At 53.5% G+C, this 21,499-nt stretch overlaps 1 protein-coding gene across 1 annotated transcript in view; it reads right to left on the reverse strand.

Annotated features, from left to right (window-relative positions):
* Nucleotides 1-21,296, reverse strand: part of LOC116797285 (collagen alpha-1(I) chain-like) — a 90,016-nt gene extending 68,720 nt beyond the window's left edge. Inside the window, exon 1 of the mRNA XM_032708672.1 lies at nt 21,200-21,296. Coding sequence (XP_032564563.1) covers nt 21,200-21,296 — 97 coding nt within the window. The remainder of the gene's footprint in view (nt 1-21,199) is intronic.
* Between the last annotated feature and the right edge of the window lie 203 nt (nt 21,297-21,499).

Raw genomic sequence — 21,499 nt, forward strand, 5'->3', positions numbered from 1 at the left:
CATCCCTGAGGGACCAGCATCCCTGAGGTGCCAGGGAGGGTCGGTGTCAACATCCAGTATCCACAGCTGACTTGGGAAAGGCACCCCCTGCTTCCCAACCCTGCTCTCCACCCTTTTCCTTCCCAGGCATGTGCCAAGGAAGCCCAGCTCTGCCCAGCACTGATGTGCAGCACAGGCAGGAGCAGCCAAGGCATCCAACAACGGGGCCTTTGCAGTGAGCACGGCCCCAGGGGAGCAGAGGATTGAAGAATCTGGGAACCCACCAGACTTAAATCCCCAAAAACCCTCTGCACATCCCACTTGGGAGCTCCACAGACACGGACAACCCCCTGCCATGGCACAGCTCTCCCAGAAATACCCCAAATAAGGAGCAACCCTACAGAGCTCCCCCAGTCTCCGTGTGCTGTAGACTCTGAGGGATGGCTGCTCCCCACACCTGCATCTCCTGAGGGCACAGAGCATTGTTTTCCTGTCTAATTCCAGCAATTCCATCTAGATTTATTCCTCAGCAGCCTGCAGCCTGCAGAGCTCTCACAGGGCTCCTCCAAACCCACCGGGGTGAGTTTGTTTTCCACTCATCAGATTAAATGTCCCCGAGATTGCTGCACAGCCTCTCCCGCTGGGCTGGAGCAGTGTTTCCAGCCTTTGCAGCACACTCCAGTGCTCCAGGAGCAGCAGGAATACATGAAGAAGTTATTTTCCTTCTTTTTTTTTTTTCCCCCCTCTAGTTTGGAAGCGAAGCAAACAAAAAAACAATCACGTAAAAAGCGGATTTGGCTGGAAGTGCTGCACCATTCCCATCAAACCTCCAGCAAAATAAACACTCCAAGGAATCAGCTCAACCCTAAACACTTCATTATATTAGTTCACTATAAAATATTATATTAATTCACTATAAAATCTGAAAAACTAATGGTCAAATCACAGACTTACAAAGCCATGGAGCTGTTCCCTCCCTGCCACAGCCCAGGGACCAGGACTCTGCCTTAAGGTCAAACACCTTTCTCCTTAAAATATTTGATTCCTACAGTTCAAGAGCTTGCCCAAACATCATGTCACCACTGCCTTGAGGGACTGTGAGACAGAATATTCACCTGCAGCTCCATTGGGGGATGGAGTTGGTGCCTACAAGGGCTGGGATGTCACTGGAGGAGGGATTGGCCGGTGCTGGGCAGATCCCTGGATGCCAATCCCTCCTGGAGAATCATGGAAACATTTAGGTTGGAAAAGATTTCTAAGATCATCAAGTTCAAGTTCAACAATTCCCCAGCACTGCCAAGGCCAGCACTGACCCATGTCCTCAAGTGCCACATGTACATGGCTTTTAAATCCCCCTGGGGATGGTGAGTCCACCACTGCCCTGGGCAGCTGTGCCAGTGCCTGACCACCCTTTGAGTGAGGAAATCTTTCCCAATATCCAACCTGAACCTCTCCTGCTGCAACCTGAGGCCATTCCCTCTTGTCCTGCTAAGAGGGAGCCACAAGCAGTTCCTTTTCTGCAGGAAACAAGGGGAAGGAGACAGGATTTCCAGTCCTGACCGAGGTCTAGGGAGCCCCATGAGATGGTGTTTGACAGCAAACACTCAGCCATGCTAAAGAGAAACTCCAGCTGGGTCTGAGTAGCTACAGAGGAGGCTTTGCTCTGCTTGGCTGCAGAAGGAGCTACAAAGACAAGAAATTCAGGGCATCCCTTTAAACACAACATCAACCACGAGCCGGAGGTGTCAGTGATGCCCTGATCACTGTGCTTTGAGCCTGCAGCTCTGGGGCTGCCTTTGATATGGCATCTGTTGATGTTCCAGGCTTCAAAAACAAGGCAGCTTCTCTCCTACAAGCTTAACCCACTTTTAGGTTTGAGCTAAGCAGGAAAATCTCCTCATTTATCCAGTCAGAGCAAGGTGCATCCCTTTATGTTGTGGGAAACATTGATCCCTGTCCCTTCTTCTTGGCAGGCAGCTCTCCTATAGGGGTAGGGCTGGAAACCTGCAGTAAACATGGAATCATGGCATTGTTCAGGTTGGAAAAGCCCTCTGAAGTCACAGGGTCCAACCACTCCCCCAGCACTGCCAAAGCACCCACTAACCCACATCCCCAAGTGCCACTTCCACAGGGCTTTTAAATCCCTGCAGGGATGGGGACTCCACCACTGCCCTGGGCTGGACAACCCTTTCCATGCAGAAATCTTCCCCAATATCCCATTTAAACCTCTCCTGATGTAACTTGAGGCCGTTTCCTCTCGTCCTGCCACTTGTTCCCTGGGAGCAGAGCCCGACCCCCCGGCTCCCCCCTCCTGTCAGGCAGAGCTCTGAGCACAGGAAGCTTTGGGAAGATGCTCTCGGGATGTCTCTGGCTCCTCTGCAGGTTGCCCTGAGCCTCCCTGGCCCTGCTGAGGGTTCCTGCCTGTCAGGTCCTCTGGCAGCAGAGTCTGAGAGGGAAAATCAGCCAGATTAGGGAAAACACACTCTGGTTTTGTGGCTGCAAAAAGAGCAACCAATGCAGAACCACAGAGGTTTGGTTGGAAAAGATCTCCAAGACCATCAAGTTCAACCTGTGCCTGGTGCCCACCTTGTCCCCCAGCCCAGAGCACTGAGTGTCACATCCTGTCATTCCATGGACACCTCCAGGGGTGGGGACTCCACCACCTCCCTGGGCAGCCCCTTCCAAGGCCTGACCACCCTTTCCAGGAAGAAATTATCCCTGATGTCCAACCTGAACCTCCCTTGGTGCAGCCTGTGGCTGTGTCCTCTCCTGTCCCTTGTTCCCTGGGAGCAGAGCCCGACCCCCCCCAGCTCCCCCCTCCTGTCAGGGGGTTGCAGAGCCAGAAGGTCCCCCCTGAGCCTCCTTTTCTCCAGGTTGAGCCCCCCCAGCTCCCTCAGCTGCTCCTGCTGCTCCAGGCCTGTTGTCCTTAACAGGAGTGGGTCATTCCTGGCTGGCTCCAGCCCCAGCTGAGCAGGGAGAAGGGGCTGAGGACAGTCCCACGCTGGCTCTGCCTGTTTTATCAACCCATTCATCTCGGCTCCTTCCAGCCCTTCCTCTGTTTCCAATCAGCATCCCCCTACCCTGAACCCCGCAGGAATTCCAGTAAAAGCCCGGGAGGAATATAAAAATGAAGGAAAAACACATTCAGGGAGATTAAAGCTGGGAAAAGGCAACTGTGGGCTGTGAAAAGGAGCAGGGTCCATGTTCTCACACCTCGCTGGGTGCAGAGAGCCCTGGGGGAGGCTGAGCCTGGGGAAGGGGCTCCCCAGGGCCAGGATGGTGCTGCTGCAGCCAGGATTGAGGGCAGGGGTTATCCCACCACTGTGTGTGCCTTAAAAGACTGGGAAAAACCCTCTAACACTCCTTTCTGAGTATTGGAAAGCAAAGCATTCTTTATTTCTGGCATGCTGGGTGCACAGGAATCATTTCCAAGGCATGCACCCCGAGTTACAGAGGTGCTGTGGTTTTATACTATAATATATAACATTACTATAATATATAACATTTCATCATCTGTTACACCCAATTCCCAAACCATCCCTCCCACAGTACCTTTGCCCCACCCCACACACCTCCCAGATTTGAGTCAGTGGTTCTAGAAAGACCACCCCTTCATCTTCTTCTTTGTCTTCCTCATCTTGATTATATTAATTCACTATAAAATATTGTATTAATTCACTATAAAATCTGAAAAAAACTATATTAATTCACTATAAAATCTGAAAAACACAGGGTCACATCACAGACCCACAAAGCCACAGAGCTGTTCCCTCCCTGCCACAGCCCAGGGACCAGGACTCTGCCTCAAGGTGTGGGACTAATATCTCCTGTTGTGAAATAGTGACACTGTGGATCTTATCACCAAGAGGAGCCAAAAAGATATTTCAGGGTCAAATCTGATGGACACCTTCTCCAATTTGCATATATGGGTTGATCCTAATTACCAGACCACCCTAAGGAGGTGGGCAGGGAGACTCTGCTACTGAGTGGAAGCAGAGAATAAATTAGGTCCAGTCCTTAACACTTCTTTGCAATGATAAAATGAACAACTGCTGAACACTTGAAACACCAGTGAGTTAAAAAAATAGGTATTAATTTTGTAATACAAAAGATACTGCATCACAAAAAAGCTTTTGACCACTTATATCAAGCGTTGGGACTCTGTTATCTCTCTCTCTCAGTACCTTTCTACAGGCAAGGAGCTCTGCACCTTGTTAAGATCTCTTGTCTGTTGAAATTCTGGACAAACAGTGTTCAACAGCACTTTTAGAAGCCTGGGACAAAGGCAAGCTGTACTAAAACATTATATAATACAGATTTTAAGGCATCACTCCCCAGACCCAGAGCTCAGCCAGGAGCCAGAGCCATGTCTGCCACCACCCCCTGAGCCACTGTCACAACAGGAGGGAGTTCAGTGGCTGCTTTGGCATTTAACATTCACAACTGGGGGGCAAACTTAATGCAGGTTATGAGCAGGTGCTGGAAAATCAGCTTTGCCATCCCTGCACCTCTGGGAGTGTGCAGGGGGGAGCTCCACGTGTTCCCCCTCCACCAGACAGGGAGGCTGAAGAAACAAGGAAATGAAACAATCCCGAGCCGTGTGGGCAGCAGGGAAAGGGAGGGGATTGTCCCCCTCTGCTCCTCTCTCACAGGACCCCATGTACTGCTGGGTCCAGTCTTGGGTTCCCAGCTCAGAAAGGACATGGAGCTGCTGGAGAGGAGGCCATGGAGATGCTCCAAGGGCTGGAGCAGCTCTGGAGCCAGGCTGGGAGAGGTGGGGGTGCTCACCTGGAGAAGAGAAGGCTCCAGGGAGAGCTGAGAGCCCCTTCCAGAGCCTAAAGGGGCTCCAGGAGAGCTGGAGAGGGACTGGGGACAAGGGATGGAGGGACAGGACACAGGGAATGGCTTCACACTGACAGAGGGCAGGGTTAGGTGGGATATTGGGAAGGAATTCTTCTCTGTGAGGGTGGGGAGGCCCTGGCACAGGTTGCCCAGAGAAGCTGTGGCTGCCCCATCCCTGGAAGTGTCCAAGGCCAGGTTGGAGCAACCTGGGCTAGTGGGAGGTGTCCCTGCCCATGGCAGAAGGTGGGACTGGATGGGCTTTAAGGTCCCTTCCACCCAAACCATGAAAAAGGGCTCCCTTGGGACAACTTAGTCCAAACCCTCCCAGGCTGCAGCAGAGACACATTCACAACATGCTCTTGCAAACTCTTTCTGAAGAGGGAAAATAAACACAGCAAATAAAACAAACAAACAAAAAAAACCAAAAAACCAACACACAAGTTATTTTCTTTAGGCTCAGGAAGTCATTCCAGGGGGAACATCCCAACCATGACACTCACTGTGCAGTTCTTACTCTGCAGAGCAGTCCTGGGCTGCACAAAAGGGCACCTCTGTTTTGGGGACAAGCCAAAGGAAGTTCTCTGGAGGACATTTGATGTCCTCCAACATGGACAGTATCCTGTGCACTGAACATCCAAGACTGGTCCAAGGTAAAAACCACAGAGCCCATAGAGAGTCTTGGACCTGCTGCTTTCAAGATCTGCTTTTGGTAGCACTCACTACTTGCTGTTGCAGACAAAGACTTAATGCTCCAGCTGCTGGACTCATTAACAACCTGAACCTCCCCTTAATTAAACTTCCTGAGCCTCACAGCTACAGAGAAAAGCTTGGGAAACCTGACTGCTCATGGTCCAAGCACAAAAAGCTGAATGCAAAGGCTCAGAGGTGATTTTTAGTCAGTCTTTTAAAACTTCATTATTTTTTTCCCCCTTTTTTTTTTCAAGCCAGGAGTTTATTATCCCATCCTGAAAACCATCCAGCCCATCTCCAGGCTCGGGATTGTCCATCCACCACATCCCAGCCCTGATGGAAACTTCCATTTACCCAGAACTTTAAGACCAGGTTGGTCTGGACAACCCACAGCAATGTCTGTCCTGTTTTCCACTCCTACCCAGCCCCAAACCTGCTCTCTGATGGCAGCACCAACTCGTGGTTGGCCCTGGAGATGCAAGATGAGGGCAACCACATCTGCAGTGAACCACCCCAGAGAGAAACACATCTCCTTCCTCCACAGGGACACCTCCAGAGAGAGGTTCTGGTGAGGAACAGCCCCGGGGAGACTCCCTCAGCCAGCAGGAATTGCTGAGATCCTGATCCAACCTTCCCAAAGCTCCCACCTGCCCCTTGTCCTTGGCCACGGGAAACATCTCAGGGACCTCCTGGCTCTCTGGATGGCTGAAACAACCCCAAAACAATCCACAGGGAAGGGGGAACCTCTTTTCCCCTTCCCCCTGCACTGGGAGGAGAGGAGCACGCCCTGGCCAGGGAATGAGACATCATCTGGGTGCCTTCATGTTGGTCTGAAGCTCTTCCCACGTGACATCACGGCTGCTGGAGGCCTCAGGAAGGGATTAACCAGAACTAGATGGTTTCCTCTTCAAATTGGCCCCTAAAAAGCGCTCCCGTTGAGCTCCTGGGCTGGAAGCCAGGAGTGCACAGGAACCAGGAGGAGATCCTGCCCACTCTTCCCACATTGGAGTCATCCCAGATCACTCCTTGCCCTGTGACGGCCAAACTTCCAACCCCCAAACCCTTTCCCTGGAGGAAACGTTCCCTGAGCAGTGGGAAAGGAGGAGGGATGCTGGGGTCACCCTTCTGGTTGGGGATCACTTTTAGAGGCAGGGTCTGCCCACCTGCAGCCACCACACCGGGGGCAAACACACCCCACAGGGGCGAGTGTGGGACACTGGATCCTGGAGTCACCAGAGCCCGTTTGCCAGCCCTGCAGCTCCAGCAGCCCCGCAGCACGTGCCTGCCAGATGCTGCAGGTTTTGGGAGGAGGGGAGGAGAAGTTCAGAGGTCAAGGTCACCAGTGATGCCTGGCTCTGTGCTTGGAGCAGGGGCCATGCAGGGGGAGAGGGGGGGGAGGAAATACCAGCCCGTGAGTGTAAAACCATCCCGGGTGGATTCCCGGTCACATCCACACATGTTTGGCTCAGGGGAGGCAGGAAGCTGCAAGGCACGGGGGTCTTTGGGCTGGAAGGAAGGGCTGGGGGAAGGCAGAGCAGCCCCCCATGCTGGGACAGCCTGGGATTCTCCTTCCTGCATCACTTTAAAGCCTTGGAGAGCTGCAGCTGCCCAGCTCAGGATGAACGTTCCCCCTTTCCTCCTTCCCTCCTCTGTGAGAACAAAATGCTGTGTGGGGAGTTGCAGTTCCCACACTGACAAGGCTTGGAGCTCCCTCCCTGCCCTGGGACCTCCTGGAGTGTGTCAGCCTTGTCTCCTTTGCCAGTCTGAGTATCAGTTGGCTCCTCTGTCCTTGACAGGGGAAAGCTGCAGCCTCTGACGTAAGCCCAGACACTCCTGCCCAAGGCTCGAGACCAAGTTAAACAAAACCAGACTGCACAAACCAGAAACAAGAGCCCAGACACAAAGGAACAGCTCTGGAAGTGCCCCTCCTGCTTCCACAAACAGTCACCCTGAGCTGCCATCTCCAGGTGGCCCTTTCATAGGCCTGGATCAGGATGGACCTTCTCCACCGTCTCCAGAAGTCTCTTCCGAGGTGAATTATCCTGTGACAATCTCTCTGCCACACCTCCTGCACCTCCTGCCACACCTCCTGCACCTCCTGACACACCTCCTGCACCTCCTGACACACCTCCTGCACCTCCTGCCAGTGCAGGTGATGTTGAACAGCCCTGCAGTATCTCAACAGCCAGAAAACCTGATTTCTCAGCAGCCCAGCTCTTCCAGAGAGCAGCGAGGAACCACACCAGTAACACCAGTTAGTGCTCCTGGAGCACAGCCACGCCCTGCCTGCCAAGAACCACCACCACCTTGTGTATTTAAGAGAGAAAAAGTACAAAATCTAAATCATTAAACCGCAAGAACCAAAAATATGACATTCAAGCACTGACTTCTATAAGCAAGTGTGCCTGGGATAAAGAGTGAGGCACAGCATTGCTGCTGCTTTCAGTTAATTTTGGGTCACTTTTGCTCAATCAGCATGCAAAAAAAGGTAATAAACTGGTCACTGGGTGTGGGATCTGCTCCTTTTTATGTATTTGCAAGCCAGAAAAAACCCTCTCTGTGATCTGGCCCAGGTTGCCCAGAGGAGCTGTGGCTGCCCCTGGATCCCTGGAAGTGCCCAAGGCCAGGTTGGATGGGGCTTGGAGCAACCTGGGCTAGTGGAAGGTGTCCCTGCCCATGGCAGGGGGTGGGACTGGATGAGTTTTAAGGTCTCTTCCAACCAAACCAGTCTGTGATTCTGTGGTCTGGTGTCCTACAGAGAATATGCCCAAGAAGATCTCCAGCTTAATCCCTACTTTCAGACCAACAGTTGTGGCTGGATTTGGAAAACCATCTTTCCCTTTAGGGAAAACACCTCATCTGGATTTCAAGTCTTCCCAGCAACTGAAACTCTAGCACAGCCCAGCCTCGAGTGGGGTCAGCAGGGATGAAATAATATCTATACAACCAACATCTGGGGGGGTAGAGCTCATGGGGGAGGCTCCAGGGAAAACCAGCAGAGCTGTGGAAGAAAATTAACAACACTTCCACTGCAGAAGGTGTGGGGTTCCCAAAAGTCCACTCATTTGGAGCTGAAAAGCAGGAGCCAGGCATTCTAAAATGAGCTTATTAATAGGGATTCAGAGAAGTGCCTCCCCTGAGCTCTGCTTTACAAGGAGCCACTAAAGAGGATTTTGCTCAAAGTGAGTTTAGAAGCTTAAAGGGCTTCACCTGTGAGAGGGGGGAGCAGCACAGGGCCTGCCAGGGGAAGGGAAGGTTTGGGAAGGTTGGAAGGGAAGGGAAGGTTTGGGAAGGGAAGGTTTGGGAAGGTTTGGGAAGGGAAGGTTTGGGAAGGTTTGGGAAGGGAAGGTTTGGGAAGGTTTGGGAAGGGAAGGTTTGGGAAGGGAAGGGAAGGTTTGGGAAGGTTTGGGAAGGGAAGGGAAGGTTTGGGAAGGTTTGGGAAGGGAAGGGAAGGTTTGGGAAGGTTTGGGAAGGGAAGGTTTGGGAAGGTTTGGGAAGGGAAGGTTTGGGAAGGTTTGGGAAGGGAAGGTTTGGGAAGGTTTGGGAAGGGAAGGTTTGGGAAGGTTTGGGAAGGGAAGGTTTGGGAAGGTTTGGGAAGGGAGGGTTGGGAAGGTTTGGGAAGGTTTGGGAAGGTTTGGGAAGGTTTGGGAAGGTTTGGGAAGGGAAGGGAAGGGAAGGGAAGGTTTGGGAAGGTTTGGGAAGGTTTGGGAAGGTTTGGGAAGGGAAGGGAAGGTTTGGGAAGGGAAGGGAAGGGAAGGGAAGGTTTGGGAAGGGAAGGGAAGGGAAGGTTTGGGAAGGGAAGGGAAGGGAAGGGAAGGGAAGGGAAGGGAAGGGAAGGGAAGGGAAGGGAAGGGAAGGGAAGGGAAGGGAAGGTTTGGGAAGGTTTGGGAAGGGAAGGTTTGGGAAGGGAAGGGAAGGGAAGGGAAGGGAAGGGAAGGGAAGGGAAGGGAAGGGAAGGGAAGGGAAGGGAAGGGAAGGGAAGGGAAGGGAAGGGAAGGGAAGGGAAGGTTTGGGAAGGGAAGGGAAGGGAAGGGAAGGTTTGGGAAGGGAAGGGAAGGGAAGGTTTGGGAAGGGAAGGTTTGGGAAGGTTTGGGAAGGGAAGGTTTGGGAAGGGAAGGGAAGGGAAGGGAAGGGAAGGGAAGGGAAGGGAAGGGAAGGGAAGGGAAGGGAAGGGAAGGGAAGGGAAGGGAAGGGAAGGGAAGGGAAGGGAAGGGAAGGGAAGGGAAGGGAAGGGAAGGTTTGGGAAGGGAAGGTTTGGGAAGGGAAGGGAAGGTTTGGGAAGGGAAGGGAAGGTTTGGGAAGGGAAGGGAAGGGAAGGTTTGGGAAGGGAAGGGAAGGGAAGGGAAGGGAAGGGAAGGTAAGGGAAGGGAAGGGAAGGGAAGGGAAGGGAAGGGAAGGGAAGGGAAGGGAAGGGAAGGGAAGGGAAGGGAAGGGAAGGGAAGGGAAGGGAAGGGAAGGGAAGGGAAGGGAAGGGAAGGGAAGGGAAGGGAAGGGAAGGGAAGGGAAGGTTTGGGAAGGGAAGGGAAGGGAAGGTTTGGGAAGGGAAGGGAAGGGAAGGTTTGGGAAGGGAAGGGAAGGGAAGGGAAGGGAAGGGAAGGGAAGGTTTGGGAAGGGAAGGGAAGGGAAGGGAAGGTTTGGGAAGGGAAGGGTTGGGAAGGGAAGGGAAGGGAAGGGAAGGGAAGGGAAGGTTTGGGAAGGGAAGGGAAGGGAAGGGAAGGGAAGGGAAGGGAAGGTTTGGGAAGGGAAGGGAAGGGAAGGTTTGGGAAGGGAAGGGAAGGGAAGGGAAGGGAAGGGAAGGGAAGGGAAGGGAAGGGAAGGGAAGGGAAGGGAAGGGAAGGGAAGGGAAGGGAAGGGAAGGGAAGGTTTGGGAAGGGAAGGTTTGGGAAGGGAAGGTTTGGGAAGGGAAGGTTTGGGAAGGGAAGGGAAGGGAAGGGAAGGGAAGGGAAGGTTTGGGAAGGGAAGGGAAGGGAAGGGAAGGTTTGGGAAGGGAAGGGAAGGGAAGGGAAGGGAAGGGAAGGGAAGGGAAGGGAAGGGAAGGGAAGGGAAGGGAAGGGAAGGGAAGGGAAGGGAAGGGAAGGGAAGGGAAGGGAAGGGAAGGGAAGGGAAGGGAAGGGAAAAAAAAAAGAGAAGAAGCCCAGGAGCTGTTTAACAATCTGCTCACACAAAACTCGCTGCCAGAAAGCGAGAGCTGCCTTCCAAACCCCCGCGCATCACTAATGACCTTTTAATAGCTCTCATTACAGAACATCTCACTCAGCCCTGCGACATCCCCCCCCTGCCAAAACAAAGCCCAGCTGTTTAATTGATCCATTCAAGGACTTCAAAAAACCATTAATAATGCAGCTCTGTCAAAGGAAAGGTTTCACTCCCGGGCACAGATGCCTTTGTTGGATGGCAACTCGTTTAACCTGCCTCTTTAATCAAGCATTTCCCACCCCCAGACGAAGCTGCCATGGAAAATGTGGCTTAGGAACAAAGGCTCAGCAGCAGGAAAGCAGGAAAAATAATAATAAAATGTATGTCTTTCACTCTGAACAGCCACAACCTGTCACATGTACTCGTAATGTTCTGTATAAACACACTTTATTGTTAATAGAGGGATAGAAATCATGGAATGACAGACTGGTTTGGGTTGGAAAGGACCTTAAAGATCATCCAGTCCCACCCCCTGCCATGGGCAGGGACACCTTCCACTAGCCCAGGTTGCTCCAAGCCCCATCCAACCTGGCCTTGGACACTTCCAGGGACCCAGGGACAGCCACAGCTTCTCTGGGTAACCTGGGCCAGTGTTTTATCACCCTCCTAGTAAAAAAACTTCTTCCCAGTATCCCATCTAACCCTGCCCTCTGGCAGTGGGAAGCCATTCCCTCTCATCCTGCCCCTCCATCCCTTGTCCAGAATCTCTCTCCAGCTCTCCTGGAGCCCCTTTGGGCACTGGAAGGGGCTCCAAGGTCTCCCCAAAACCTTCCCTTCTCCAGGTGAACACCCCCAGCTCTCCCATTCCCCCAGACACATCAGCTCTGAGTCCCACAGAGAGAATATCCCAATAAATTCTCCTTACTCCTCCCTGATTTTCACACCTGAGATTTCTTCCATCTCCTCTGATTTACACCTTCCAGGGACAAGTCCTGTCCCCCTCAGCTCCTGACCTGCAGCCCAGCAGTTTTCCCCAGCTGGTGGGATCTGCTCCAAGCCCACCACCTCCTGCAGCTCTCCACTGGAATCCAGAGCTCTCTGCTCAAACTGCAGTGGCACAAACCTGGCAGTGCCAGGGCTGGGAGAGAGGGAATGCTGAAGTGTAAGACAGAGCAAGCTGGCAAAATATCGGCCCTTCTTTCAAACATCATGTCTAGCAGGCTAAAAAATTTCAAAAAAAGCCAGAAGGAGGGTTGCTGGTGGAACAGAACTGACTGCCTGGCTGTGTTTTGTCTTGCAGAGATCCCAGCTCGGATCCCCGCAGGAGGAGGGAAGGTGTCTGTCTGGCATCAATCCCTGGAAACTACGGGCAGAGAAACAACCAAAAAACCCCAGGGCCAAAAATCAGGGAGTCACAGCCCTGCTCTGTGCCACAGCCACCCCATCCCACAGCTGCCCAGCTTGGTCCCAGCTTCAGAGGGACACTTTGAAGGGATGCTCCATTTCCCAGGAATCGCCCACATGACGTTGGTTGTTGCACTGACATTTATGGAGCCCCTCAAAGGGAAGAGCTCTTGGGACCTGCTGGTCCTTGGCTCATCCCCAGCCATGGAATCACAGAATCCCAGGGTGGTTTGGGTTGGAAGGAACCCTAAAGATGGTTTGGGTTGGAAGGAACCTTAAAGATCATCCCGTTCCAACCCCGTTCCATCCTCTCTCCGAGCCAGGCCTTTGGGTATCCAGCAACCAGACCTTTCCCCACCCCAAAAAAATTAAATAACCAGGGATGCTGGGCTTATCCCATCCAAACCATCCATGGTGGAAGATCCCAGGCCCTTCCCTGCTTTCCCCCCACGCTCTCCACGTTTCCCCTGCCAGCTCTGGGGAGGAGCATCAGCTGCATCCTCCTCCCTGCAGAGCAGCAGGAGGGATTATCCCTGCACGTGTCATGGATGAGTTTGGGACTGAAGGGCTTTAAGATGCCTCTGCCATGTATTACCTCCCTCCTTCTCCTATTTCTCCAAGTGCCTATGGAAATATTTTATGCCTCATCTCAATGTCTTGTTTAGGATACATCTGGGAGTGGGGAGGTGGATCTCTGGTAGTGCCAGTCAGGAGGGCAGGCAGTTTCCAACACATAAAAGTTAATCACCTTCCCACACTTTTTTTTTTTTTCCCCCTTTAAGAAAACAGAAACTGCTATTTGGATGATTTAAAAAGACCAAAAATAATTTTTAAAAAATGACTTCATTCACGCTCTGGTGAAAGCAACAAAAATCAAGTGTTTTTCCCTGGGCTAAATGTGTTTGAGTTGTGCCCAATTTCCCTGCAGCAGGTTCAGAAGGGGATGAACTGAGGTCGCATCCCTAGTGCTGGGTTCCCACTGCCAAACAGAGCTCTCAAGAGAACATAAATGCAGATTATGGGGCTCCTTAGAGCAGGAAAAAAGGCTACACAGAGATTCCCACCACCCTGGGAATGGGCTGATCCTCCATGGCAATGGGATTCAGCCTCACCCCACTACTCTGCTCTTGGCAGCAGCAGCTCCTGCCAACCCTTTTTATGGTGGCAGGAATGTTCCTGTGCCATTGAGGGGAAAATGTCCAGGCTCTGGGAAAAGCACCCACAGGAACTCCCCAAAGTGGGGCCAGGAAGCTGTGAGAGCTACATGAGCTACACAAAGTTTGGCCCTTCCCTACAGGGGATGTGTTCCTCACCCTCATCAAGGGGATGAGTTTAGATGGGATATTAGGAAGGAATTCCTCCCTGTGAGGGTGGGGAGGCCCTGGCACAGGTTGCCCAGAGCAGCTGTGGCTGCCCCTGGATCCCTGGAAATGTCCAAGGCCAGGCTGGATGGGGCTTGGAGCAACCTGGGCTAGTGATGCAAGAAGGAATTCTTTTGGGGAGAACAATCAGTCTCAGAACCTCCCCAGGGATGGGGTAGACTCCCCATGGCTGGAGTTGTTCAGGACACAATGGACAGGGTGCTGCACCATCCACAGAGCTTGGACCAGATGATCTCCTGAGGTTCCTCCCAACCTGGGTCATCCCACGATCCCGGGATTTGGTTTGATGGGGGTCAGGCTGCTGAGCGCCCCGAGTTCCAACACCCTGCAGCCACCCAGAGAGCCATCCTGGCACCTCAGGTGTCCCTGCCCCCTCCAGGCACCAGGGGCAGGGAGAAGAGGGGAGAGGAAATCAGGGAGAAGAAATCCAAGCCAGCACAGCCAAGCCTGGCTCTCCTTCCCCTGGAGCCACTGCAGCCTCTGTGCAGTCACCATGGCCAAGCTGAGGAGACAAAGACACTTGTGGCCACAGGGGGAGGGGCTGATGTGTCCTTCCATCCTGACACGTCCTCCTGCCCTGTTGTGTCCCTCTGTCCTGAAGTATCTTTCTGTCCTGTTGTGTCCCTCTGTCCCACTGCGTCCCTCCATCCTGGCATATCCTTCTGGCCTGTTGTGTCCCTCTCTCCTGCTGTGTCCCTCTGCCCTCTTGTGACCCTCTGCCCTGTTGTGTCCTTCCATCTTGACATGTCCTTCTGTCCTGTTGTGTCCCTCTGCCCTGTTGTGTCCCTCCATCCTGACCCCTCCCTCTGTCCTGCTGCATCCCTCCATCCCACCTGTCCCTCCCCCCTGCCACCCACCTCCCATCACCCCCCAGCACCCACAGTCAGGTCCCAGGGCACTCTGGTCCCCAGCAGCAGCAGGATGAGCTCGCTGTGACCTGAGGTGCCCTTTAACCCCCGCAGGAATTCCCCTGCAGGGAGGGACCCGGGCAGAGGCAAAGCTCCACGTGGGCAATTAGTGCTGCACTAATTACCGGCATTGTGGGCAGAGACCCACCGTCAAGGTTGATGTGCCCTAAACAGAAGCTGATTTTTGTCACTTTGTTGCTCTCCCGAGTTCTTGGAGCGGGGAGGGCAGGGGAGGAGGGCGCTTAAGTCTTCAAGAGGTTTTTTTTCTTAATTGACGACCAGAAGAGAGCAAAGCTTTTCAGCGTCACAGGTTGAATGAAGCCCTTGCACAATGAAGGAACAGTGGGACAAGGAATCCCTCTGCCACCAGCTGGCAATCAGGAAGCACTTCCCTCTGCCAGAATTCCTGACTTATCCCAAAGGAAAGCAGAGCCCAGGGCAGCACCGGGTCCCACCGTGCTGCTCCACCCCACGGAGCAGCCCCAGGGCCAGGGATGCTCAGCCTCCCCCTGAGCTCTCCCACGCTCAGTGTGGTGGGAAGGAAGGGGACAGAGCCAGCCTGGCCAGCCTGGTTTGGTTAAAAATAGGGAGAAAAGCACAAAAAAATATAAAAAATCTTTCTATGGGAGGTAGGTTGGGTGAACATCCATCTGCTCTCTTTTTAGGGGAAGGAAGTGAATTTTTAGGGGGAGGAATTTCTGTGCTCACATCTGTCCCCCAACACACTGCCAGGGCCAACAGGTAGGAGCAGGGGGAGCCCCTTTGCCCCTTTGCCCACCTGCCTGGGCAAGAGCTGCAACAGCAGCAAACCCTGCCAGGTGCCAGAGCATCCCTGTGGAGGAGGGATCCTCCCTCCCTCCCTGTGGAGCTGAGCCCTGAGCCTTCACCCAGCCAGGGCCACAAGGGCTGAGCCCAGCACCCAAAAATCCATTGATATCCACCAAGGGCTCCCAACCTTTCCTTCCCAGACAAGCCCCAAACCAACCCCCTGAGGAGCAAATGACCCCATACACCACAGTGTCCAGGGACAAGCCCCAGACCAACCCCCTGAGGAGCAAACGACCCCATACACCACAGTGTCCAGGGATGGGCTCCTCTCCTCGGAGCTGAGCCATTCCCAGCTCCTGCCAGTGCTCCCACAGCCAGCACCCCTTGCCCACACAGGCAGTGCCACCCCCCTGGTCCTGCACTGACTGCAGGACTGGGAGAGCCAAGATTCCTGGCATATATATATATATATATATATATATATATATATATATATATATTTATATATATCTCTCACACTCTGAACATACACAACGAGCTCCAGCTTCCTCAGCCGAGGGTGGAACGACGTTACATCAGCCCCCACGGCCAGGACCTCAACCAGGAGCAGATGGTGGCTCCTCCTGCAAGAAATTAGGAGCTTTTTGGGAGCCTGCCCAAGGAAGGGGGTGTGGGCAGCCACTCTGAGCTGCTTCTCACACCAGACCCTGTGTCTGCCCCTGGAATCTTCCACCTCACTGGAGGCAAACCTAAAACAAGCCTGGCTTAGCTTGGGCTTGAGTGCTGGGAGCTGGAGGGTCCTGTCAGTGCTCCAGCAAGGGCAGGCTCTGGTTTAGGTCTAACAGCACATGCTCAGGCTGTTCATTTTTCCATGGGAATGATGCTTGTATCCTCTGGCTCAGCTCCTGGTAAGCTGATCTGATCACAAACCTGCGGCATGTGGCTTATCCATTATGCTTCTCCTCTAGAAAATCTCCCCCTGAGGAACAGCACTTACTCACCCTTGAAAACCTTTCCCAGAATTTAAATGAGATGATTCCCACCTACTAACATGGAAAAAAAATAGAGTGGAAGCAGCACTAGCATCCTTTTGTGCTCCGTGGTGGCACAGAAGGGGATATGGGCTGGGAATGCCAGAGCTGGCTCAGGGCAGGATCCACACCTGGATCCAGAGGGAGAGGGAGGTTTTAGGAAATGAGGCCTGTGGAAAAGTTTAGAATTTTATAACTTGGTGAAAAAAAGGCATAAGATTTTACAACTTGGTCTAATCTGGAAGGATCTCGTGGGGATGCCGCCAAACTTCAGCTTCCAGAAATACCAATCTGTGCTGAAGACAAGGATCCTGGGAATGGCTGGGGATCCTGGGAATGGCTGGGGATCCTGGGAATGACTGGGGGTCCTGGGAATGGCTGGGGATCCTGGGAATGACTGGGGGTCCTGGGAATGGCTGGGGATCCTGGGAATGGCTGGGGATCCTGGGAATGGCTGGGGGTCCTGGGAATGGCTGGGGATCCTGGGAATGGCTGGGGGTCCTGGGAATGGCTGAGCAGTTTGGGCTGGAAGTTTTCAAATAATTCAGCGTGGGACAGACGTGTAACAGAGAGACTTTTCAAGGCAAACAGCTCAAGTTTGGCAGAGTTAAACAGCACAGCAGAAGGCAGCTGGACATGGCACCCTGGAGTGGTGCCAGCTCTGGGTGTGAACCAGTCCCACCAGTGTCCCTGTTCCCCAGTGTCCCCATGTCCCCATCCCTTATGGCTTTACCATAAGTGTCAGGTGTCTCCCATCACCTTGGGAAGAAAATGAAAATGTCCCCCTCATGCCACTCCTGAAGGCAGTGTCACCTCAGGGGCAGGGCCTTCTCCTCCAGAGGAAACTGGAGCCACTTCCAGGTTGGGTTCCCAAAGCACCCAAGCCAGAGGCACCTCCTGCCCACAGTTCAGTGCAAGGGGGGGACAAGCAAACAACCCCAAATTATCAAGTGTTGTTGTGCCTTTGTCTGAGGGAAAGCAGCAACAATTCCTGGGCAAAAGGACTGGAGGGGTTTAGGGTGGAAAAGGGCTCTTTTTCATCCAGCAGGTAACCCTGGAAATGGATTCTCAGGAAATTCAGATTTCAGATAAAGGGGTTCTTCAAACGGAGCCGAAGCACAGCAAACCCAGGTGGGCTCTTCCCTCCACCCTCTGGTGCACAAATCCTTGGAGAAGAGCCCCCAGAGGACCTTGGGGATAAAAGCTGCACTGTCAAAATACCCTTGTGGGGTCTGTCTGGAGTTCTCACAACTCCTGAGAGCCCCAGAAGTTCAGTCCCTCCTGCTCTCCCTCCCAGGGCAGGCTCACTGATGCTCTGGGTGGTGGGGGGAGAGGCAGTGACCCCTGCGTTTGTGCCTCTTTAAATGCACAATTTAGGGTCTTGTCAGGGGGAAAAAAATTAATAATCCCATATAATTGCCTGCTTGAGGACTCCATGACCCTCCAGAGGGGAAGGTCACATGGAGGTGACATGAAGAATCCATTTCTGGTATTTCTGGAGTTTTAAGAACCTTGACTTGAAACTGGTTAAGATTATCATCATTTTTTAAAGCTTTACACAGGCACAGACACAAACATGATATATAAAAATATATCTTTCTCTCTCTATAAAAATACATATTTTTATATTATATTATATATACTGTATACAATATACATATATATAATATAACATATAATAATCTAATACTATAATAGAATAGAATATATAGAATTATATAAAATATGTATGTATTATGTATATAAAATATTTATATATTATATATTATTTTATATTATATATATACTACATATACTATATATAAATAGTATAATAATATATACAATACTATAATATATACTATAATATAAAATAATATAATATATAAATATATATATTTATTTATTTATAAGTATATAATTTATATATATAAGTATATATCAAACACATGCAACCAGACACCCCCACACAGCACAAACACATCACAATTTCCATCTGATTTTGCATGTTTACAGGAGATTCAATGTAATTTTACCAGGTCCATGTAAACATCCTCAGCACAAGCACATGGATCCCAAACATCCCAGATTTGAGGGGCTCGGCTGCACAGCTCTGGATCCCACATTTCAGAGCATCAGGCCTCCAGCAGGATAATTTCCTGCAAGACTATTTTCACCCACCCTCAAGCAAGAAATCCCCGTCTGCAGGAGCCAAACCGTTCGTTTTCAGACGCGCCCCTTAATTAAGCAGATCCTAATTGGACGACTCTAAGCTTTAATGAACGGCAAATTGTTCGTGTGCTTTCATTTCTGGGTCCCGTTCCCGGGCAGGATGTTCCTGGGGTGGTTTGGGGAAGTTTTGTGTTTCGCAGGGCAGGGTTGCAATTTTTATTTATGGCACTTCAGGAGGGAAAAGCAGCTCCCGGGAGCCCCAGAGCCACCGGATCGAGGAGTTTTCCCACTTTGTCCTCCTCGAACACAGCATCTCTGAGGGGGGGGTGAGCTCAGCAAAGCCCTGCAGACCCTCATGTTGTGCCCCAGAGGCAGCCCCAGAACATCCCAAATCCAGCAAAGATCTGCCAGTGCCACCTTTCCCTCCCCATCACGGACCCACAGCACTGCAGGGGCCTCACTCAGGAACTGTTACAGCTCCCAGAATAAAAAGAACAAGAGGAGACCACAAAGATGCTCCAAGGGCTGGAGCCCCTCTGCTCTGGAGCCAGGCTGGGAGAGCTGGGAGGGTTCACCTGGAGAAGGGAAGGCTCCAGGGAGACCTGAGAGCCCCTTCCAGGGCCCAAAGGGGCTCCAGGAGAGCTGGAGAGGGACTTGGGACAAGGGATGGAGAGACAGGACAAGGGGGAATGGCTTCCCAGTGCCAGAGGGCAGGGTTAGATGGGATATTGGGAAGGAATTGTTGGCTGTGAGGGTGGGGAGGCCCTGGCACAGGTTGCCCAGAGAAGCTGTGGCTGCCTCTGGGTCCCTGGAAGTGTCCAAGGTCAGGTTGGATGGGGCTTGGAGCACCCTGGGCTAGTGGAAGGTGTCCCTGCCCATGGCAGGGGGTGGCAGTGGATGGGCTTTAAGGTCCCTCCCAACCCAAACCATTCTGGGATTCTAGGAAATCACAAAAAAGAGGTGCAAGTTCAAGAATTGCTCCCTTGAAAATCAACCTCTCCACCATCTCCAGGCCGACCTGCTGCTCCAGGTAACGTGGATTAGAGCTCAAGGGATGGACTTGATGCACTGTTTGCTCAGAGAGCACAGCTGTGCTCCAGGGGAACAGTGCTCCCAGGGGACAGGACACCAGGCATCCCCATTCCCAGCACACTGGAGTCTCTTCCCACCCATTTCTGGCATCCTGAGCCCTCCTGAGCCCCTCAGGGAGTGTCCTTTTGGAGATGGCTACAAACACAACAAACAGCTTCAGCCCAGTTTCTCTCCCAGACGGATTAAACTCCTCCTTTTACAGCCCAAAGCCTCAGCTGGGGCTCAGGTACTCAGATACTGACCTCTCCCACGTACCATCCATGCAAACCACCCTTCCACCTGGACTCCAGGGAGGGAATGGTGCCACCTCCATGGCAGGGATGCTGCAGGAATACCAAGTGCTGGCTGCCCCAACCCAAGCAGGAGGCATCAAGAAATATCCATATCCTGACTGAGCTGCAGTGAGGAAAGACAGGGATCCTTATTTCCTAATGAATCCACCTAAGAAATGGATCCTAATTTCCTCCCAACCCCAAAGTGTCACAACTGCCACATGCTGTGTCCTCTTTGCGTGGAGCAAAGGGAATGTGGAACCTCAGCAAGGTCTCACCAGCTATGAACACCAAGTCCCAGCTCCAGTGAGGAGCTGCTCTGCTCTGGCACTCCCTCCACACCTCAGTATTCCCCACTGGACTCGGGATCAGTGCACAAAGCCCCCAGCCAGCCCCAAGAGTGCCACAGGTCCCTGCTCTGGCTCAGGGAGCCAATCCCAGCTCCGAGGTCAGGAAGGCAAGCCAAGCCCTGCAGTGGCTGCCCCTTGCTCCCCATCCTGCTCCTTGAGGATATTTCTTGGATCTGTGCTACAGAAGCTTTCCTTGGAGCAGAACTGCTCCATCAGTAGGGATTGGCTGGAGAGCAGGAGCCTCAGCACCAAAGAAGTGTCTTGTTTGAGGCCAAAGCCTGAGAAACGAACTTTTGGAGGGCTCTACCCCACGCACCAGTTGGAACTCCTGAGCTCAGGATCTTCCCCAGCCCGGGCAGCAGTGATCAAGGGGTAAATCCACACCCCTGGATGATGTTCAGTCAAATGTGAGGGTGGGGAGGCCCTGGCACAGGTTGCCCAGAGAAACTGTGGCTGCCCCTGGGTCCCTGGAAGTGTCCAAGGCCAGGTTGGACGGGGCTTGGAGCAACCTGGGCTGGTGGAAGGTGTCCCTGCCTATGGCAGGGAATGAGACTGGATGAGCTTTAAGATCCCTTCTAATTCAAACCATTCCATGATTCCATGATTTTAGGCATCCAAGAAGCCACACACAAATCCCAGCAATCCCGGTGCTCCGAACCGAAGGGAGAGGGACCCAGCCCCGCTCCAGGGATGGCTGTGCCAGCGGGACCCTTATGCCACAGTGACACCCCTAAAGACAGCCCTACCCTGCCTTCCCCCCCAGCACCCCCCAGCAGCCCCTCGCACTGGGGGAAGCCTTTTTGCCCCCAGGGCAGACGTGGGGTGGAGAAACTCCCTTTTGGGGTGCCCGTCTGCAAACACCTCCCACCGCGACGGTGGCGAGGCTGGGGAGGGCGCTGCCACGGCGTGAGGGCTGGGCAGGACCTGGGCTGGGTCACGTTTACCCCATGGAATCTCAGGAAAGCCGGGAATCCCAGAGCACGGCCGGGATGCACCCCCAGCGCCCCCATCCCCGGGAACCGCATCCCTGCAGAGCCGCGGCCACCGCCGGGGGGTCCCGGCCGCTCTCCCCCCTCTCCCCGCTCCCGGTGCCCGGGCTCCCGGTGCATCCCAGCGGGGATAGGATATCCCCCCGGCCCGGGATGCCCCCGCAGCTCCCCGGCCCTCCCCATCGCGTCCCGCCGCCGCTCGTACCTGTGTCCAACCCGGAGCCCGTCTCGGGGGGCTCCAGCCCCGCCGGGCACAGGGGCAGGGCACAGAGCAGCGCCAGCACCAGCGCCCCGCCGAGCATCGTGCCCGGCCCCGGCCCCGCCGCATCCCCGCCCGGCCCCGCCGCCGCCGCCGGGGCAGGACGGCCCCGGCCCCCGCCCCCGCCCCCGCCCCGGCCCGCCCGCACCCCCCTCCTGCGGGGGGGACACGGGGGAACCCGGCCCACGACCCCCGGCACTCCGCCCCTGCCCCGCACGGGGGGGGACAGCCGGTCCTGCGCCCCCC

Source organism: Chiroxiphia lanceolata, chromosome 21, assembly GCF_009829145.1.
Source record: "Chiroxiphia lanceolata isolate bChiLan1 chromosome 21, bChiLan1.pri, whole genome shotgun sequence".
In the NCBI taxonomy this organism is placed as follows: Eukaryota; Metazoa; Chordata; class Aves; order Passeriformes; family Pipridae; genus Chiroxiphia; species Chiroxiphia lanceolata.